General features: G+C 40.4%; 1 protein-coding gene across 1 annotated transcript; it reads right to left on the reverse strand.

Moving 5' to 3' along the window:
- Nucleotides 1-982: 982 nt before the first annotated feature.
- LOC107803132 (4-alpha-glucanotransferase, chloroplastic/amyloplastic) lies at nt 983-20,206 on the reverse strand. The gene is made up of 16 exons (XM_016626765.2): nt 19,598-20,206; nt 7,986-8,048; nt 7,529-7,617; nt 7,350-7,410; nt 6,980-7,058; nt 5,648-5,784; nt 5,398-5,556; nt 5,218-5,294; nt 4,843-4,982; nt 4,726-4,757; nt 4,574-4,648; nt 3,265-3,337; nt 3,075-3,163; nt 2,810-2,854; nt 2,558-2,710; nt 983-1,516 (listed from the first exon to the last, which is right to left on the reverse strand). Exons 1-16 carry the CDS (start codon nt 19,958-19,960, stop codon nt 1,412-1,414), a joined length of 1,740 nt encoding a protein of 579 aa, XP_016482251.1. The 5' UTR covers nt 19,961-20,206; the 3' UTR covers nt 983-1,411.
- Nucleotides 20,207-22,693: the final 2,487 nt, after the last annotated feature.

Raw genomic sequence — 22,693 nt, forward strand, 5'->3', positions numbered from 1 at the left:
TTGCAAAAAGTACTTCTTAAATGAATTGGCCAAACACAAACAGTTTTTTTTCAAAAGTACTCTTAAAAAAAGTACTTCTGAAAAAAAAATACTTTTCAAAATAAGTAAATTTTGGCAGCTTGACCAAACAGGCTCTCAGTTATTTGTATTTTTCCTTTCTTGATGATTTGGGGATTGAAATTCAAACAATTAATGAATGAAAATGTTAAACAACCCAACTGTAACTAAAAAGATAAAAACTTAAACAGAAAACTCATTGATTGGAAAACAGTCTTCCTAAATTGCAGACCATTAGTGGAAAAAAAAAAAGAAGAAGATAACCTAAGACTTGAATATGGTAACAACTGCAAGACACTCACTTGGTTTCGTTAGGAAGGTGCTTGTCAGCTTGAGTAGGACTTGGGTTTATATTAAATTAACACTACTTCAGGAAAATGAAAAATATGTTTATGAATCTCATTTTTATTATCAAATTCATTCAAAAAAGAAAACAAAATAAAGAAAATTTAAGCAGTGCGGATTTATGTGGGACAGTTGAAAACAGTAAATTATGTGATGGGGTGGGTGGGAGGGGTGGGGCAGGGCAAAATCTTCACGGGTTTACACGGGTTTGCCCCCCGGGTTTGCCCCCAACCGCATCGCACTGTTGGTCATCCCTAGTCTATTAATTCTGTAACAGCAAGACCTTGACTTTAATTAGGATGAAAGACATGATATGCATGTCTTATCAACAATTCATCAATAATTAATTGCTTATTTCATTTACTTTTGTAGTTTTATCCTACTCAAGGAAGAGATGGTTTTAAAAATAGATGATTTGAAGAAAGATATATTTCATTCAGTTAGTTTAATGCTTAACAAGATAATAAAAAAAGGAAACAAGTTTGCCATGAAAAAAGATATGAAAAAAAAGTCCAAAAGAATCACATTTAAGGAACTATACTTTCTTAAATGAGCTTCTAGAAAAACAGAGACAGAACTAGAAGTAACATTCGTGTCATTTGCACTAAATAGGAATGCCATAAAGAGATGCATTGTTTATTTTTAGAACAGCATGAGATTTAAAATTTGACATATTTCTGCAGAAATATGGCATGGCTCTAGCATCAGTGATTTTTACCAACTAATATAGAATAATAGAACTCTTTGTGTGTTTTAGTCTGCTTATCTGCTTCCCCAGGGGGGCCTAAAGATCAGAAAAACGAAAATACAGGCATTCCTTCGTCATGATGATGCAGTTAATTGTGGCGGAAACAATGTGTATGCGGATCTTGTTTTATGGTCTAACCAACTTGTGCACCGAGCCTGGGAATGTCCTGCAGGTATGAAAATGTGCGGCCATATTGCGCACAAACATTGCAGGAAGCAGCATGCATGACAGCACATTAGCATCTTTAACCATCATTCGTCATCACAACCGCCCATAAGTTGCAAGTATATCTCTTAGCTTCTTTGCTTCCGCATCCAAGCTGTCGAAGCTGGTAGAACTAGGAATCCTCCAACTCCAGTTTCCAAACTGCAATTAGCGGAAAAACAAAAGAAAGAAAATGATATCACAATTAAGGATTGTTAAGAGAATGGACCTCAAGCGTCACTGAACGTCAAAAGCTAAGCTCATTGGGGGATGATTGCCCAATACCATACAAGAAGAGAAAACTCATTCCCTCAACTAATGCGGGACAATGTAATCCCCTCCCCCTAACACACCAGACCTGACATTTGAAGCGTGGACAATATAATATGGGGACCCAACATTAGGTAAACCAAGAACACAAATAAGTCTCACTGATACCATGCAAGAGAATGGATCTTGAGCCCAAATCAACCTTCATGAGGTGGGGATTGCCCAAGACCATACAAGGACTCATTTCCTCATCTAACAGATAACAAGAATGAGAAAGTTTCACTACAAAACAAGTAAATACTAATATATTGATGTGCCATCATAACTTAGGCTATCGAAAAGTTAAAGAGATTCAACAGTAAAGGAAACAGTAGTTTGGTTAAAAGCTGGAACTTGGAAGAGTTCCAAAGTGCCAATAGAACCAAAAGCTATAAGCTACGAATACACACATAAACAGTTAAACATGAGGGAACTGCGAATGCAGACCAAAAACTGCGGCAAGTAGGAAGAAAAGAGTCTGCAGAGTTATCTAATGTTCCTACTTCACTCAGCTGACCAAACAACAGAAACAGGATGATAACTTCAAATATTCCTCCAAGAGCAATTGACAGTTAAACAGAAGGTTTAGAGTACTAATCTAGCCAGGGGCGGATGTAGCGTTGAACCGACGGGTTCAATTGAAACCATAACTTTCAACGCGGAGTAAAAATTTGTATGTAAAAATTCATTAAAATTGCAAAAACAGTAGATATGAACCCATAACTTTTAAAATATAATAGGCTCAATGCTAAAAACCTTGAATATTGAACCCATAAGATTTATATCCCGGATCCGCCTCTGAATCTAGCTTCTACCTAACTCTTCCAACGACCAGTCTATACGTGATAAAGAGCTAGCTCTGGTCACTATAAAAAAAAAAGTTTCTTTGTTTACCTGAGTTGCTGGAATATTCATTCGGGATTCACTCCCAAGCCCAAGTACATCCTGCATTGGTATAATTGCGATACGGGCTACAGAAGAAACTGCAGCTTCGATAAGGCCCCATGATATTTGCTCTTCCTCAATGTTTGATAAATACTTTAATACCTGATACAACAGTTTAAAGTGATCAACAAACTGATGTTCATTGTCATCATTTTATGTAAAGAAAAAGACCACACAGTTTAGTCAATTCATCATACTAACATTGGATTTCTCTTCCTGTGGCAAGATGTTCCACCAACCTCGGGTCTAAGACATGCAAACAAAAGAAAATGCTTAGAAATATTGGACAATTTTTTTTTTCTCTAGCATAAACAGTTGAACTGTCTTAACCTTTCAACAAAGTAAAAGGCAAAACAACTGGGAGAAGTGTAGCTACCAGCAATTTTGGATTGCTTATGCGAAAAAAGAGTAGTTATAATAGCGAGGAGGGAAAACATAACAAATCAAGATCAAGCATGATGATTACCGTATCATTATCATGAGTTCCAGTATACACTACTTGGTTCTGCTCATGATTGTGAGGCAAATGAGGGTTTTCTGCGTCACTGCCAAATCCTGAATGACGCAAATAAGAACAAGTTTATGCCAAGATTACCACATAAATTTCAGCGCTACTTCCTGTACACATTCTATAGGTCAACAGAGAATATAGCTACCAAACTGGAGTACGGCCATGCCAGGTGCCTCTATGGACTTTCTAAGCTGAACAACGTCCTCGGTGATTACTCCCTGTCATTTAGAATTACTAACAAATGAGAGGATATAGCAATAAAGTAACAAAACTACTTGAACACATCAAAAGTTATCCTCTAACCTTCCAAAAAACCACTTATACACTACCTAGACACTATTCAAATGGACAGAGTACAAACTAGCTTCATCAAGATGTAATAATTTAACTGGATATCATTAAATCTAAAATCTCTTTAGCCAGAAAAAGCAAACAGATGTATTTGGTGTAGAGAGAAAGTACCATTTTGTAGGTAGTCGAGAGGACTGGTAGAAGAACAAGAATGCGCCATACACTCATATTGAAGATATATTTAATAAAATCTTTTATAAAATATACATGTTATATGTTGGTTGATCAGTAATAAAATACACATGCATAGATATACACATACACATTCATATCTATGTGTTTGCGTGAGCTTATTCGTTCTTTAAAATCATGTGTAATAGATGCCTCTATACCTTTCCCATTACTTAATGACTCAGTCTCACAGACATTCGGTGTGGTAATGAACCTACAAAGATCAACCTAAACTCCCTGATATAGATATGACCTAGTATTACAGCTGACAAACTGGAGAAGAAATTCAAAAAGTTCCACTGCGGCAGATATACAATTGCGTGGACCATGCAATTCAGCTTGTAGATGCACACACAAGCCTATCCGTTGTTTCATCTTGAATTAAATTCATCTACAACAACTACATTTGACATAAGCATGAAACTAATATTCAACGTGAATGAGTGTTAGGAGCTTAATCCAAATGCAATAGGAAAAGGCTATTTACGCCTACATGGCCATCACATTTTGTTCTAGAATGAGGCTCACCTTGAAATCAGAGAAATTACTAGTATGATTGAATGAAGCTGAAAGAGAAAATATGAAAGATAAACGGCTACAATATGTAGTAAATTTGCTTGCACACAAAGATCTGCAGTCAGATTATTGATTTTAACCAATACACAACCAGAAATTACCCAACAAATGGGTTAGAACATGCAATCGTTTTTTCCCCTTTTTATCTTCTATAAAGGCATTATTTTTTACTTCCTAAAAGGTGAAGTTATTGGGAGTGTTCGACCATTCAAATGTCTACCAGATTACAAAAGAATGCTCCAGGGGAGCCATTAAAGCAGACATTTCTTTTTGATCGATAGGAGCCATTAAAGCAGACATCAAGGCCAAATGAGAGATTTCAGAGAGAATCTGCTGTATGCTGTCCTTAGACATACCAAGTCTTCTGCTATAATATTGATCTTCCCAACAGCTTGGAAGATAGCATCAAACAAAGGTTTTCCAGGTCCCACCTACGTCATTAAAATAAAACATTAATATAGTTTTCATATTAAGAGCAAAACATGAAATAAATAATAATATATCTGACCTTCCACCTTCCCAGCATAGCAACTTTTGCTTCTGCAAGTATGAATTATAAAAATAACATGAGTGCCCAACTGATATAAAGTTACATGTAAGCCTGTACACATCCAACATTAGATACCAGAAGGAACAGCCCAAAATCCAGCAAATCCTCTAAAGTGATCTATCCTAAATTCATCAAAAAGATCCGTTGCACGTCGAATGCGGCGTATCCACCACGAAAATCCATCCTTCTCCATGGCTTTCCAATCATAGAGCGGGCTTTTTAGCAACCAAAAGAACACAGTAAGTAGTGGATAGCACAACAATTGACAATTTAACATTGAAATAAGATATGATCTGCCAGTAAGAATTCCTGAAATCAATTAAAACAACAAGTTTCCACCAAGTATATCTTCTAAAAGCAATAACTATATATATACTTCCATACTCAACTAGATATTTTTCAGATAAAAGAAATGTTTTTTTAACAATCTAGTCTCCGGATAACACTGACCTGCCCCATAGTTGACCAGCTTCACTAAAGGCGTCTGGAGGAACACCACTAACTATAAGAGGGAAACCTTTCCTATTCTGCCAAAGAGATAGGTGGATTATGCAGATCAGAAGGAATTGGAAGTTAGTAGAGGTGTAATTCACCAACTTATTTACTGACAAGGTCGACAGAGATACTAACCAGCAGAAAATGTTTCTTGTTGGCCCAAACATCAGCACTGTGATATCCAACATATATCGGCATGTCTCCCATTATACTGATTCCTTTTGATCGTGCATAGTCACGAACTTTTTGCCATTGTCTTTGGAATAAGAACTGTTGTGCAATGAATGTGTCAATCTGTTCCAGGTAGAATTAGATCAATGTTCAGTGTTTGCCCAATTTCAAGGAACCAACTTGGTCAGCATTTAAAGATTCAAAGAGGTCTTACAAAATCCTTTTCACTTTGATAAACTTCTTCTAGAGCTGCAAGATGGCGATTTTTCAATGGTTCAGGCCAATCGTACCAGCTAACAGTGTTTAAAGAGTTGTCTATGGCAGCAAAATAAGCAGCATCCTCTAGCCAACCTGCATTTTTCTTGAATAAATGATGTTTAGCAATAACAGGCAGCAACTGAACCACTTTTAATAATTATTACTATGTCCTTCCATTTTCTGACTTTTTCCTTATTTTGCATTTTAAAGTGAATATATATATTTAAAAAAATAACAGAAACACATGCCATCTGCAACTGCACCAAAATTTCATTGTGTTAGAAGACTAACGATTAATTACATTGTATGATTTTGTTGCTTAACAGGTATACCCTCCTAGCCAAGCCCCTCAACTTTCACATGAATATACTCTTTTCTCTTTCGTGTTTTTTCCCTGGTTCCTTTTTTTTTTTTGTGTGTGTGTGTGTGTGTGTGTGTTTGGTGGTTGGGTTTGGGGGGGGGGGGGGGTAATTTTCACTGGTTTCAAGAAAGAAAAACTCATAAGCTCTGAAACTCCAGCTAGCAAACAAAAAAGGATTAGGAGAGAAGAGACATAGCAGATAAAGAACTTATTGTAAGCATTGAGGTTACATTAAAGATGATTTGTTCAATGTAAAAAGGCAAGTAGAGGAGGAAATAAACGACACGGCTGTACATATTAGTGCAAGTCATCTTTATTTATTTATTTTTTGATAAGAAAATGATATTATTAATAATGGGAGAACTCCTGTATACAAGAGGTATACCAAAAGGTAGAGAATCCACATAAAAACATGATTCTCTACAAAAGACACTCAATCATCTATACAACTAGGGACCTCATGGGTGCACCAAAAAGCAATCAAAGACAAAATAGTATTCCTCAAATATGCAAAATTAATCATCTTTAAATGTTATGCTACTGATTCTGAAAGTAAAGACTAAAGTTAACCACTTAACTGTTGTTAGCCAATTTTTTGGTACAAAAATGGTTCATATTGAACTTGTAGATAAGACGTCTCTGTTAAGAAGTAAAAACACTTTTTTCAATGATCCAACAAGAAAGCAGGACAGTTCCGCTGGGACAAAGAGTACATACTAATCAGTATGTCTATCCTCTCAAGAAACTCTATTCCAATTTCTACATACATCCATGGGATTTGACATGTAATCTACCAAAGGTTACTGACATAAAATGCAATACTTCTCCTTGCCCTAATATAGCAACCAAACAGAGGAAGAATCATATTACAGTTTGAAAGACCATGCTTTAGTTCAACAAATCAAGAAATGAATATGTTTATCTTACTCGAAATATTTGGATCCCGGCGAAAGTTTTCGAGCTGTTCTTTCAGTTTCCCTTCACTGGAGAGAAGCCTCTTTGCTGCCTAAAATGATTAATGAAGAAATTACCCTTTAAGATAATTCATCTATAGTGAAAATGAAAAAGAAGACGGGGAAAGCTTGTGTACAGAAGAATAAAAATTTGACATTTTGAAGCAGACATGCAAGGAAATCGGAGAGAAAGGAAATAAATATTTGTATCTTTTCTAGCGTCATTTCTCTTTTCCTCACACCCAAAACCCTTCTTTTGAAAGTATTTTCCAACCCTTGGTTTCTTATAGTTTATGTTATATAATAAAAGAGGAACTAGTAACAAGTATCTGCTCATTGTTTACCTTGGCTATCAAAGGATCTTTTATCTCAGCAACAGTCGAGTAATTGATACGATCCGTAGGTCTTCAGAACAATAAAAAACCAAACAACAAGAATGCTGATGTGAAGTAATGCTCCTGATATATTTTCTCTGTCCAGAAATACTAATAAATTGCAAGTAGAATGCTATAAAGCGACTCACAGTGGCTCTGGAAGCTCCTCCTTCTTCAGCAAACCATCATCAACAAGTTCTTCAAGAGAAATCAAAAGGGTGTTACCACAATTTGCATCCTGAAAGCAACCATTGAAAACTGTCATTTCAATGTTGCAAAAGATGAACAATATGATTTTTTTCAAGATCTCTACAGCATCAGCAAAAAGGCAATGATCAATGTCATTGTCCTTATGAATACTCAGTCAATTAAATTTAGTTGCGAAGAGAATGGACCGGATATAACTCGAATCAAACTACACAAAATCTCAAAGTTTTGCCTCATTGAATGTGCATATTCAGGCAGTTCATATCGCAGCATTTTATCCTAAATAATCAGTAATTCTCTTTAAAGAAAAGTTAAGCATCTCCTGCTTTCTATTGAATTTCTATGTCATGTAGAAAGGATGCAACTCACTCAAAACGTAAAAGGAAAAATCCATTTCACCTGGCCTGAATAGGGTGATCCATCTTCGTTGCCTCTTTTTCCAGGCGGTACTAGTGGAAGAACCTGCAAACAAACACAGAGATTCCTGAACCTTTTAGTTTCCAGTTACTTATGAGAAAGTTAGAACCAGCTTGGGTTCATTGTTTGGATAAAGGATGAGATTGGATCTTGGTCTACACTTATAAGAGTAGGCTATTATATTCTTGAGTAAAAATTGAAAAGCATACCAACTACATCAATCAAGATATACCTATACAACAACCAATGCCATTATGAGGTTCCAGACCATATAACTTGAGACAACAAGCTTCTCCGAAACATTCATTACGAAGACAATCAAAAGCATGCAAGAGTGTACAAACTTTGGACCAAAAGAAAAAGCTAAATAACCGGAAAAGGTACTTCTCAACCCTTTATTAGTAAATGCGCGAGCTGTTTTTCTCCTTTCCGAATACTAACAAATTACAGTCCAGGCATCAACTATTGTAGGTTCCAACACCTACATACATGAGCTGATGAACTAATTTTTTTATGAGATAGATAAGAAAAGATTACTATAAGGTAAGAATTTAATTCTTATTCATTTTTTTCGTCTGTTTGATAAAATCCAATACATAACCTGTATGTTCCATGCTACTATGAAAAAGAGGTTTAAAAAAAAGCTACTGACATGAAAAATTCATGCTGGCATAGTAACATAACAGAATTACAAGCTTGTAACCAAAATGTCATAACCAAATATAGTACTCCCTTTGTCCCATTTCACGTGACACACTTTACTTTTTAGTCGTCCCAAATAAAATGACATTTTTCTTGTGATGACCCTACTTGCTTTAAATTGAATTCTGTGTTTCCGAGGCCTTGAAAACCTCTTTTAGCATCATCTCGATTTGCGTGCGCAGTCCGGGCGCGTAGCCGGAAAGCCTAAATGTGAAAATCTGTGAAAAATGATAAATTTTGACTATAAAATGAATAAATTTGACTTCGGTCAACGTTTTGGGTAAACGGACCCGGACCCATAATTTGACGGTACCGGAGGGTCTGTAAGAAAATATGGGACTTGGGCGTATGCCCGAAATCGAATTCCGAAATCCCAAGCCCGAGAAATGAATTTTTAAAGAAAATTGTTTTCTGAAATTGTTTAAAGAAATTTGAAATGAATTTCGATTAGAACATGTTGGTATCAGGCCCGTATTTTGGTTCCGGCACCCGGTACAGGTCTTATATATGATTTAAGATGATTCTGTGGAGTTTGGTAAAAAGACGGAATCCGTTTGACGTGATTCGGACCGTAAATGCAAAGTTTGATGCTTTAAGAAGTTTTGAAATATTTCAATGATTTTGGGGTTTAATTCGTTGTTATTGAGGTTATTTTGGCAATTTGATCGCACGGATAAGTTCGTATAATGTTATTGAGTTAGTACATATGTTTGGTTTTGAGCCCCGAGGGCTCAGGTGTGTTTCGGAAGGTTTTTGGAACTCAAAAAGTTGCAGGTTTCTGTTGTTCAATGCCCAAGGATTTTGCTCTTCGCGTTCGCGTGGTCCCTCTCGCGAACGCATAAGGCAAATTTCCCAGGTGCCAGATTTCTTCTTCGCGAACGCGAAGCTTGAGACGCGAACGCGAGGCTGAGGGGGGAATACCCTTCGCGAACGCGTAAGACCTAGGGAGGGGTCACCATTTTGTGCATCGCGAACGCGTAGGCTTGAGGAGCCAAAGCTCCGCGAACGCGAGCCATCTTCCGCGAACGCGAAGGTCTGTCAGACCTAACTCATCGCGAACGCGATGACCAATTTCACCCAGCTATTTTAAAAGTTCAGAACAGTAGCCATTACGAGATTCTTACCAAATTTCATAACTTCTTCTTTACAACTCCAAATTTGGCGATTTTTGAAAGGGATTTCACTACCAATTCATAGGCATGTAATCTTAGACTCATTTTCTTCAATTTCCATTAACACCCATTACATTTCTAGGCTTAAATCATGTTCTTAAGGGTAGAAAATTAGGGATTTGGGTAGAGTTAGGGCTTTTTGATTATTTGTGATTTAGACCTTGTTTTGGGGTCGAATTTTGGAACTACTTATATATTCGGGCTCGTGGGTGAACGGGTGATCGGGTTTTGGTCCGAACCTCGTGTTTTGACCCAGCGGGCCCGGGGGTCGATTTTTGGATTTTTGGGAAGAATGATTAGAAAGCTATAATTAAGTATTGGAATTGGATTGTTTAGCATTTATTGATGTTATTAAGCCGATTATGTATAGATACAATTGATTTGGAGCCGAATTCGAAAGGAAAGGCGGTGTTTGAGGCTTGAGTTGGCCGTGTAAGTTCGAGGTACGTGTTTGGTCTAACCTTAGCTTGAGGGATTAGGAGTTGTGTCTTATTTGCTACATGTTAATTGTGGAGTACGACGTATAGGCATGGTGACGAGTATCTATACGTTGGTGTCAAGCATGCCCGTGAGTCTTGTATTATAATTGTTATGACTCCGTTGTGGTTTAATACGCTTCATATGTTATTATCACCATTGTTTCCTTGCCGGGATGTTTGTTTGATATTAATGATCCCTTGGTGATATGTTTGTTTTGATATTATTGTTCCCTTGCCGGGAAGTTGTTATATTGCTCTTGTTCCCTTGCCGGGATTCCTTGTGATTATTGTTGGCTTGTAACTGGGAGCGGGTGGTACGCCTACCACAAGATATAATGAAATGGGAGCGGGTGGTACGCCTACCACAAGATATAATGAAATGGGAGCGGGTGGTACGCCTACCACAAGATATAATGAAATGGGAGCGGGTGGTACGCCTACCACAAGATATAATGAAATGGGAGCGGGTGGTACGCCTACCACAAGATATAATGAAATGGGAGCGGGTGGTACGCCTACCACAACCGGGCGGCACGCCTGCCACGAGATAAATGAAATAGGAGCGGGTCGCACGCCTGCCACGAGATACATGAAATGGGAGCGGGTGGCACGCCTGCCACGAGATACAGGAAATGGGATCGGGTTGCACGCCTGCAACAAGATGTGAAAAGAAAGTGGAATCTGCCTTTGTTTTCCTTATTCTTGTTAGTGGTTGGATTTTGATTCCTTTATAATTCTCTTGATATTCTGATTTTACCTATTATTCCCCGAAGCATGTTTTCCCCCTCCCATCTTTACTTGTTTATTCTTGCTTTACTTTCTGTTGTATATTATATAACTGCACAGGTTTATTTGGTGGTCTGGTCCTAGCCTCGTCACTACCTCGCCGAGGTTAGGCTAGACACTTACCAGCACATGGGGTCGGTTGTGCTGATACTACACTCTGCACTATGTGCAGATCCCGGAGCAGCTTTTGGACCGTAGTGTGGAGGCTACCTTCAGTCCACGCAGAGATCCAAGGTAGACCTGCAGGCGTCCGTAGGCCCTGGCGTCTCCTCTATTCTTATTTCCTGTTTCATTTTCCTTTTATTCAGAAACAGTGTATTGTCATTTTCTTCAGACTTTGTATATAGTAAATCTTAGACCGTCTGTGACACTGTGACACCAGGTTTTGGGTGCTTTAGATTTTAAGACTTGTAATAGATGCAAATTTCAGATATTTAATTGTTATCTTCCGCTTAATTATTTAAAGTTCTGATGTTTTCATGTTACCGTCTTATATTTGTTTTAAAGAAATAATCGAGTAATGAAATAAGTAGTTAAATGATTGATTTGCCTAGCTCACATTAGTAGGCGCCATCACGACTCCCGAGGATGGGAAATTCGGGTCGTGACAAGTTGGTATCAGAGCTCTAGGTTACATGGGTCTCACAGTTCACAGACAAGCTTAGTAGAGTCTGAGGGATCGGTACGGAGACGTCTGTATTTATCCCCAGAGGCTATAGAGTTAGGAAAAACTTCACATTTATTCTTTCCTATCGTGCGGTTTGGTTTCTCAATGCTAATTGAAATTCTACTCTGTTCTTTCGCAGATGGCGAGAACATGCGCTTCCTCATCCACTGACCAGCAGCCCGAGCCCCAAGTAGCAGCTCCCACGAGGGGGCAGAGGGCGAGGCCGAGGTAGGGGCAGAGCTCAGCCCCGAGCAGCAGCACCAGCGGCGGAGCCTTAGGTTGACTTTGATGATGAGGTTCCAGTCCCAGCAGTTCCGATGGGCCCAGCTCAGGTCCCAGAGGGGCTTATTGCTACCCCAATTCTTCAGGATACTCTGGTCCTTCTGGTGGGCCTCATGGAGAGTGTCACCCGAGCAGGCTTGCTTCCTGTAGCACCAGCCGTCTCTCAGGCTGGAGGAGGAGCCCAGACTACTGCTACTCGTACTCCGGAGCAGGTAGCTCCCCAGTTTCAGACTCCAGCAGTTCAGCCGAGTGTGGTAGCTCAGACCGGTGATGGAGCAGCTATGTCTGCCGATGCTTTGTGGAGGCTGGATAGGTTCACCAAGCTCTTTACTACTACTTTCAACGGTGCATCTACTGAGGATCCCCAGGATTATCTAGATAGCTGTCACGAGGTTCTCAGGAACATGGGGATAGTTGACACCAATAGGGTCGATTTTGTCACTTTTCGCTTGTCTGGATCCGCCAAGACTTGGTGAAGAGATTATTGCTTGGCTAGACCAGCCGGGTCGCCAGCCTTGACTTGGGAGCAGTTTGCACAGCTATTTCTGGAGAAGTTTCTCCTCATTACTCGGAGAGAGGCCTATCGGAGGCAGTTTGAGCGTCTCCTGCAGGGTTCTATGACTGTTACCTAGTATGAGACCAGATTCATCGACTTGGCTCGTCATGCTCTTGTCATACTTCCTACCGAGAGAGAGCGGGTGAGAAGGTTTAAAGGTCGTATTCAGCTGATTTGTCTTCAGATGGCTAGGGAGGCTGGGAGTGAGATTACTTTCCAAGGGGCGACCAATGTGGCCAGGAGAGTGGAGATGGTTCTGTCGTAGGGAGGTGGTCATGGGTCGGATAAGAGGCCCCGTCATTCAGGCCGATTCAATGGTACCTCGTTTGGAGGTAGGGATTCATATGGTATTGGCCATCCTGCTAGGCCCTTTCAGTCAGCACTTCAGGTTTCTCACGTTACTTCAGGTGGCCATGGTTCTCAGATGCAGTATTCTGATCAGCAGTCCTACAGTGCACCACCAGCTCCTATAAGTGCACCGCCGCTTCAGAGTTTCCAGGGTCGTCAGCCCCAGCAGCCGAGGGCTTGTTTTACTTGTGGCGACACGAGGCACATTGCTAGGTATTGCCCTCGAGCACCGAGTAGCTCTCAGCATCAGGGTTCCTGTGCCATGGTTCAGGCACCAGGTGTTCCACAGCCCGCCCAGCCAGCTAGAGGTGGGGGTAGAGGTGGAGGTAGAGGTATTAGAGATGGAGCTCAGGCTGCTAGAGGTGGAGGCCAGCCAGCAGCAGGCCGCCCAAGAGATGTAGTTCAGGGTGGTGGGGCCCAGCGCCCATGTTATGCTCTTCCAGCCAGGCCTGAGGCTGAGGCTTCAGATGTAGTTATTACAGGTACGGTTCTGGTTTGTGATAGAGATGCTTCAGTGTTATTTGATCTAGGGTCTACGTACTCGTGTGTGTCATCTTATTTTGCACCGTATCTGGTTATGCCTAGTGATTCCTTGAGTGATCCTGTTTATGTGTCTACACCGGTGGGTGATTCTATTGTGGTAGATCGAGTCCATCGTTCATGTATAGTTGTGATTGGGGGTCTTGAGACTCGTGTAGATTTGTTGCTTCTGGACATGGTCGATTTCGATGTTATATTGGGGATGGACTGGTTATCACCTTACCACGCTATCTTGGACTGTCATGCCAAGACTGTGACCTTAGCCTTGCCGGGTTTGGCTCGTTTAGAGTGGAGAGGGACTCCTAGTCATTCTACTCATAGTGTTATCTCTTATGTGAAGGCTCGGCGTACGGTCGAGAAGGAGTATTTGGCCTATTTGGCATATGTTCGTGATTCTAGCGCTGAGGTTCCTTCTATTGATTCTGTGCCCGTTGTTCGTGAGTTTCCAGAGGTCTTTCCTTCAGACCTGCCGGGTATGCCACCCGACAGGGATGACTTTTGCATTGATTTGGCTCCGGGCACTCACCCATTTTTATTTCGCCGTATCGTATGACCCCGCCGGAGTTGAAAGAGTTGAAGGAACAGTTGCAAGACTTGCTTGAGAAGGGTTTCATTAGGCCGAATGTTTCGCCTTGGGGTGCGCCGGTGTTGTTTGTTAAGAAGAAGGACGGAACGATGAGAATGTGTATGGATTACCGACAGTTGAACAAGGTTACAATCAAGAATAAGTATCCATTGCCGAGGATTGATGATTTGTTTGATCAGCTTTAGGGTGCCAAGGTATTTTCGAAGATTGACTTGAGATCTGGCTACCATCAGTTGAGGATTAGGGCATCCGATGTCCCTAAGACAGCTTTCCGCACTCGGTACGGGCATTATGAGTTCTTGGTGATGTCATTCGGGTTGACAAATGCCCTAGCAGTTTTTATGGATTTGATGAACCGAGTGTTCAGGCCTTACTTGGATTCGTTCGTAATAGTCTTCATTGATGATATTTTGATCTATTCCCGCAACCGGGAAGAGCACGAGCAACATCTTAGAGTGGTTCTTCAGACTCTGAAGGATAGTCAGTTGTATGCCAAGTTTTCGAAGTGTGAGTTCTGGTTAAGTTCAGTTGCATTCTTGGGTCATGTTGTATCAGCAGAGGGTATTCAGGTTGATCTGAAGAAGATCGAGGCAGTTAAGAACTGGCCTAGACCAGCATCAGCTACAGAGATTCGGAGTTTCTTGGGATTGGCAGGCTACTATTGTCGGTTCGTGGAGGGGTTTTCATCTATCGCAATGCCCAGTGCAGATGGTCGGATGAGTGTAAGGCGAGCTTTCAGAAGCTCAAGACAACTCTGACTACGGCACCGATGTTGGTATTGCCCACAGGCTCAGGGCCTTATACAGTCTATTGTGATGCATCTCGTATTGGACTTGGTGCGATATTGATGCAAGATGGCAAGGTCATTGCCTATGCTTCGCGGTAGTTGAAGATTCATGAGAAGAACTATCTGGTTCATGATTTGGAGTTGGCAGCCATTGTTCACGCGTTGAAGATTTGGAGGCATTATCTGTATGGCGTGACATGTGAGGTGTTCACAGATCACAAGAGTCTTCAGTATTTGTTCAAGCAAAAGGAGTTAAATTTGAGGCAGAGGAGGTGGTTGGAGTTGTTGAAAGATTATGATATCACTATCTTATATCACCCGGGAAAGGCCAATGTGGTGGCCGATGCTTTGAGTAGGAAGTTAGCCAGTATGGGCAGTCTTGCTTATATTCCGGTCGGCGAGAGACCGCTTGATTTGGATGTTCAGGCTTTGGCCAATCAGTTCGTGAGGTTGGATGTTTCTGAGCCCAGCCGTGTGTTAGCTTGCACCGTTGCTCGCTCTTCATTATTGGAGCGTATCCGAGATCGGCAGTATGATGATCCTCATTTGTGTGTCCTCAGAGACACGGTGCAGCACGGAGGTACCAAGCAGGTTACCTTAGGTGATGATGGAGTTTTGAGATTGCAGGGTCGAGTTTGTGTGCCTAATATGGATGGGCTTCGAGAGTTGATTTTAGAGGAGGCTCATAGTTCCCGATACTCTTATTCATCCGGGCGCCGCGAAGATATATCAAGATTTGCGGCAGCATTATTGGTGGCGGAGAAGGAAGAAGGATATCGTTGCATATGTGGCTCGGTGTTTGAATTGTCAGCAGGTTAAGTACGAGCATCAGAGGCCTGGTGGTTTAATTTAGAGGATTGAGCTTCCCGAGTGGAAGTGGGAGCGTATCACTATGGACTTTGTTGTTGGTCTCCCACGGACTCAGAGGAAGTTCGATGCAGTGTGGGTTATTGTTGATAGGCTGACCAAGTCAGCGCATTTCATTCCTGTAGCAGTCTCCAATTCTTCCGAGAGGTTAGCTGAGATCTATATCCGGGAGATTGTTCGTCTTCATGGAGTGCCTGAGTCTATTATTTCGGACCGAGGTACGCAGTTTACTTTCTGGAGAGCAGTTCAGCGAGAGTTGGGCACGCGGGTTGAGTTGAGCACAGCATTTCATCCTCAGACGGACGGGCAGTCCGAGCAAACTATTCAGATTTTGGAGGATATGCTCCGGGCTTGTGGCATTGACTTTGGAGGCTCGTGGGATCAGTTTTTGCCTTTAGCAGAGTTTGCCTACAACAACAGCTACTAGTCGAGTATCCAGATGACTCCTTATAAGGCTTTATATGGTAGGCGGTGTCGGTCTCCGGTTGGATGGTTTGAGCCGGGAGAGGCTCAGTTATTAGGTACGGATCTAGTTCAGGATGCCTTGGACAAGGTCAGTATTATTCAGGATAGGCTTCGTCCAGCTCAGTCCAGGCAAAAGATTTATGTCGACAGCAGGGTTCGAGATTTGGCTTTCATGGTCGATGAGCGGGTATTGCTTCGAGTGTCGCCTATGAAGGGCGTGATGAGATTTCGGAAGAAGGGCAAGCTTAGCCCTAGGTTCATTAGCCCATTTGAGATTCTTGATCGAGTGGGAGAGGTGGCTTATAGACTTGCATTGCCGCCGAGCTTATCAGCCGTGCATCCAGTGTTTCATGTGTCCATGCTTCGGAAATATCACGGCGATCCATCCCACGTGTTAAATTTCAGCACTGTCCAGTTGGACAAGGACTTGTCTTATGAGGAGGAGCCGGTAGCTATTATAGACTGGCAGGTTCGTTAGTTCAGATCGAAGAGTTTTCCTTCTGTTCGTGTTCAGTGGAGAGGTCAGCCTCTTGAGGCATCGACCTGGGAGTCCGAGTCCGATATGCGAAGCCGTTATCCCCATCTTTTCCCTGACTCAGGTACTTCCTTTTTATGTCCGTTCGAGGACGAACGGTTGTTTTAGAGGTGGAGAATGTGATGACCTTTTAAATTGAATTCTGTGTTTCCGAGGCCTTGAAAACCTCTTTTAGCATCACCTCGATTTGCGTGCGCAGTCCGGGCGCGCAGCCGGAAAGCCTGAATGTGAAAATCTGTGAAAAATAATAAATTTTGACTATAAAATGAATAAATTTGACTTCGGTCAACGTTTTGGGTAAACGGACCCAGACCCGTGATTTGACGGTCCCGGAGGGTCCGTAGGAAAATATGGGACTGGGGCATATGCCCGGAATCGAATTCTCAGGTGCTAGATTTCTTCTTCGCGAACGCGAAGCTTGAGACGCGAACGTAAGGCTGAGGGGGAATACCCTTTTGCGAACGCGTCCATGCACTCGGGAACGCGTAAGGCCTAGGGAGGGGTCACCATTTTGTGCATCGCGAACGCGTAGGCTTGAGGAGCCAAAGCTTTGTGAACGCGAGCCATCTTCCGCGAACGCGAAGGTCTGTTAGACCTAACTCATCGCGAACGCGATGACCAATTTCGCTCAGTTATTTTAAAATTCCAGAACAGTAGCCATTACGGGATTCTTACCAAATTTCATAACTTCTTCATTACAACTCCAAATTGGGCAATTTTTGAAAGGGGATTTCACTACCAATTCATAGGTATGTAATCTTAGACTCATTTTCTTCAATTTCCATTAACACCCATTACATTTCTAGGCTTAAATCATGTTCTTAAGGGTAGAAAATTAGGTATTTGGGTAGAGTTAGGGCTTTTTGATTATTTGTGATTTAGAACTTGTTTTGGGGTCGAATTTTGGAACTACTTATATATTCGGGCTCGTGGGTGAATGGATGATTGGGTTTTGGTCCGAACCTCGTGTTTTGACCAAGCGGGCCTGGGGTCGATTTTTGGATTTTTGGGAAGAATGATTAGAAAGCTATAATTAAGTATTGGAATTGGATTGTTTAGCATTTATTGATGTTATTAAGCCGATTATGTATAGATACAATTGATTTGGAGCTGAATTCGAAGGAAAGGCGGTGTTTGAGGCTTGAGTTGGCAGTGAAAGTTCGAGGTAAGTGTTTGGTCTGACCTTAGCTTGAGGGATTAGGAGTTGTGTCTTATTTGCTACATGTTAATTGTGGATTACGACGTATAGGCATGGTGACGAGTATCTATACGTTGGTGTCAAGCATGCTCGTGAGTCTTGTATTATAATTGTTATGACTCTGTTGTGGTTTAATGCGCTTCATATGTTATTATCACCATTGTTCCCTTGTCAGGATGTTTGTTTTGATATTATTGTTCCCTTGCCGGGATGTTGTTGAAATATCATTGTTCCCTTGCCGGAAAGTTGTTATATTGTTCTTGTTCCCTTGCCGAGATTCCTTGTGATTATTGTTGGCTTGTAACTGGGAGCGGGTGGTACGCCTACCACAAGATATAATGAAATGGGAGCGGGTGGTATGCCTACCACAAGATATAATGAACTGGGAGCGGGTGGTACGCCTACCACAGGATATAATGAAATGGAAACGGGTGGTACGCCTACCACAAGATATAATGAAATGGGAGAGGGTGGTACGCCTACCACAAGATATAATGAAATGGGAGCGGGTGGCACGCCTGCCACGAGATAAATGAAATGGGAGCGGGTGGCACGCCTGCCACGAGATACATGAAATGGGAGCGGGTGGCACGCCTTCCACGAGATACAGGAAATGGGATCGGGTTGCACGCCTGCAACAAGATATGAAAAGAAAGTGGAATCTGCCTTTGTTTTCCTTATTCTTGTTAGTGGTTGGGTTTTGATTCTTTTATAATTCTCTTGATATTCTGATTTTACCTGTTATTCCCCGAAGCATGTTTTCCCCTCCCATCTTTACTTGTTTATTCCTGTTTTACTTTCCGATGTATATTATATAACTGCACAAGTTTATTTGATGGTCTGGTCCTAGCCTCGTCACTACCTCGCCGAGAGGTTAGGCTAGACACTTACCAGCACATGGGGTCGGTTGTGCTGATACTACACTCTGCACTATGTGCAGATCCCGGAGCAGCTTTTGGACCGTAGTGTGGAGGCTACCTTCAGTCCACGCAGAGATCCAAGGTAGACCTGCAGGCGTCCGCAGGCCCTGGCGTCTCCTCTATTCCTATATCCTGTTTCATTTTCCTTTTATTCAGAAACAGTGTATTGTCATTTTCTTCAGATTTTGTATGCAGTAAATCTTAGACTGTCTGTGACACTGTGACACCAGGTTTTGGGTGCTTTAGGTTTTAAGACTTGTAATAGATGCACATTTCAGATATTTAATTGTTATCTTCCGCTTAATTATTTAAAATTACGCTGTTTTCATGTTACCGTCTTATATTTGTTTTACAGAAATAATCGAGTAATGAAATAAGTACTTAAATGATTGGCTTGCTTAGCTCGCATTAGTAGGCGCCATCACGACTCCCGAGGGTGGGAAATCCGGGTCGTGACATTTCTATAATAAAAATAATTTAACTTTAAACTTCTTATTTTACCATTAGCTTTTATAGTTATACAAATATTATGGCATGTTTAAGACCACCAATTTCAAATGTATTCTTTTCTTTTCTAAACTTTGTGTCAAGTCAAACATAAATTGAGACGGATGGAGTAGTAAGTTTTTTCGCTTTACTTATAACACAATAGTAATGCAGCAAATTTCCCAATTCCATAAAGCTTAAAAAAGAGCAAATAGAACCTGCCAAAGGGAACAACCAGCAAGATGAAGCCAATCAAGAAACTGAAAAGCCTGAGGGCCAAGATCCCCTATACCATAAGGTCCAGGAAACGACGTCGGATGTAGCAAAATTCCAGCTCTTCTACGATCACTTGGGTCCCGTTTTGGCAACCAATAAGCATACTCAATCGGCAAGTCCTCACCTACACAAGGCACGTTTCCATTTTGAAACTGTACCCCAACAAACGATCTTTTCATATCAGAATTGAAACTGGGTTTTGACCAGATTTCTCTAGGAAACTGAAAAATGCTGTTCTTTGGGAAATCCAGTTTGGGTGAAGAGAAAGAAGAAGGTATTAGCGAGAAACAAGTGTGAATTGCCATGATGAACCCCAGAATGTGATAATGAGAGAAGATTATTAGTTTTTGGTCACATATGTGAGCTTTTTACAGAGACTATAGGAGATTTGGATGAGAATTTTGATTGGAGAAAGTGGGGCGGATTCTGAAATTGAGATTGCCGTTTTTGTTTCTGAAGAAATAGCAGAGTGGAGTAAGAGTTGGAGAAGCAGTTGAGATTGGGACAAGACGCACGTGATTCCACCCTCATATTATTACTCCCTCGATTTAAGATAGTAGAGTCGAAAAAATATACTATCGTGATACAAGTAAAGTTTCTATTTATGTGATTTTTTTTTATATGTGTTAAAAAGAGTGATATATTATTATATTAAAATCAATCAATTTTATACTATTTAGTTTTAAATTAATAAGAAAATTATAATTAAACAAACATTATAACATATTTAATATCATTAATTTAATAATCACACAAAATTCGTGTAATATTATGACAAGTGCACCAGCGGTGACAATAGCAAAGGGGGTTGGACACTAGTTGTGTGAGTAGAATGACCCAACTAGACCTAATTAGTCCGATTCTAGAGGACTCTGAACAAGAAGAGGCAAAAATGTCAGATTTGGACACTGCTGAATCGGAAGAGATTGCTCAGGATAAGTGTTTGGATAATAAAGTCGAGGAGCGAGTAGTCAAGGAGAGAACTCCCTAGTCATAAATTTAATAATCGCACAAATTCAATAACATATTTAAGATCATAATTGAAAAGTTAGTTGAACAAAAAAATCTCAATCACAACTTAACTTGAATGATTTCAACCAGAGTCGTCAGGACGGATTTTAGAAAAACTTCTATTGAATAAAGTTTTTTGGGAAAAAAAAATTTTAGTTGCATAGTTGCGATGTCATTAAAAAATTCGTGAGTGTTTTAGGGGTGACACCTTCTTTATCAATTATAAGTTAAATGCATCATATAATATGGGAAATTAGATTTTGAATCATTTACCCATGTTATTTTAGTAATGATGCGACTCTTTTCTCCGGAGTTCAATAAAATTAACACATGATATTCATAAATAATGCTTAAACATAGAATTGAAAAAAATAGGGATTCATATCTCCAGTTTTGTTTGGTACTAAGGTATAATTATTTTTATTATTATATATTTGTAATAACACAATTAATCTTTATCGGATCACATTCTTCTATTTAAGTTGGAAGTGGCCATAGGAAATTCGTTTCCGCATAGAGTACTATTGAAGAAGCCCGAGTCAGCTTCTCCACTGGGCATTTGCATCTATATTCGCTTTTTGGGTCACGTTTTAATATGTGCCCGCTTTGCAAAAAAAATTGCAAATGTACCCACTTTTTCGCGTAACTTCAGCATACGGGGCTGAAGTAGCAAAGGCAATCACGCAAAACTTCAGCATTCTAGTAGACGGGACTGAAGTAGCAAGTGTGCTGAACCAAGTGTGCTGAAGTTTTTGTTTGTAATTGCTGAACTTAAGCATAGTAGCTGAAGTTTTGTTCTCTATTTGCTGAAGGTTTTGTTTGTAATTGCTGAAGTTTTTGTTTCTGTAACTGGTGAACTTCAGCTCTAGAGTTGAAGTTTTTATTTTGTAACTGGCGAACTTCAATTTTAGAGCTGAAGTTTTTGTTTGTAACTGGCGAATGGAAATACAGGTGCTCCCTAATTTATGTAATCCTCTTGGTCAGATTCCTCCAATTTGGTATACTTCTTAAATACCAAATTGATGAACTAAAAGGTTTCTATCTCCACCGGAACATATTTAATGTTGCTTTTTATTCTTAATCTCTGAAACTCATTTAATTCTCACGAATTTGCTAGTATTTGATTTAAATAACTTAGTTTCATTAATGGTTTGCTTTCTTTCACTATACTGACCAGTGTATCGCTTTTCAGCAACTATGACAAAATTTATTAAAGAAATGTTACCCCCAGATGTTCGTGTTGCCCGAGATGCTCGGGATCTTTTGATTGAATGTTGTATAGGTAAGCTGATTTTAAACATGTCCAAGAGGAGGAGAAAAGGGGTGGAAGTTATTTAAAAAGTGGGTATGTAAGCATACAAATTTAATTCAAAGGGAAAATTTAGACTATATTTTAAATATACTAGTCCAAATAAATATTATGGGCTAATATAATTGGATTAATTATATAAATCAAATATGTATGGATTAAATAAATAAGTCTTAATCCATTGGGCTAGCCCCATTTAATTGGGCTAAAGTGATGAGCCCACTTCATTAAGCCCAAGATGACATCTTCCTAGAGGCCCAGTATCATGCCATGTGTCAAAATGACAAGGCATGCCAAGTCACACTAAAAGGCCAATGAAATCGCGTCACGTATGCAAGTGACATGCTTTGGCCAATCAAATGCGATCATGTCACACTTCAATTTGATTGGTCGGAAAGAGTTTGTTCTTATCACAACTCCTCCCTTCCACAACTATAAATAGGGGTCTTCATAACTCAAAAAAGAGACCAGAAGTTATAACAAGAAGCAAGAGAGAGATCGTGGATCAAACGCCGCAAATTTCTCTACAAGTTTCAAGCTTCAAGCAATCAAGTTCAAGTTCAAGAAATCAAGTTCAAGCTCAAGAACGAAGAACAATTCAAGTATTCAAGATCAAGAACGAAGTCAAATCAAATACAAGGCGTTCAAGATCAAGGCTACTTGTTTGTGATAAAATTCGTGGCAACAATCAAAGTGTTCGTGACGGATAAACCAAATT

The sequence above is a fragment of the Nicotiana tabacum genome, chromosome 11 (assembly GCF_000715075.1).
Source record: "Nicotiana tabacum cultivar K326 chromosome 11, ASM71507v2, whole genome shotgun sequence".
NCBI lineage: Eukaryota > Viridiplantae > Streptophyta > Magnoliopsida > Solanales > Solanaceae > Nicotiana > Nicotiana tabacum.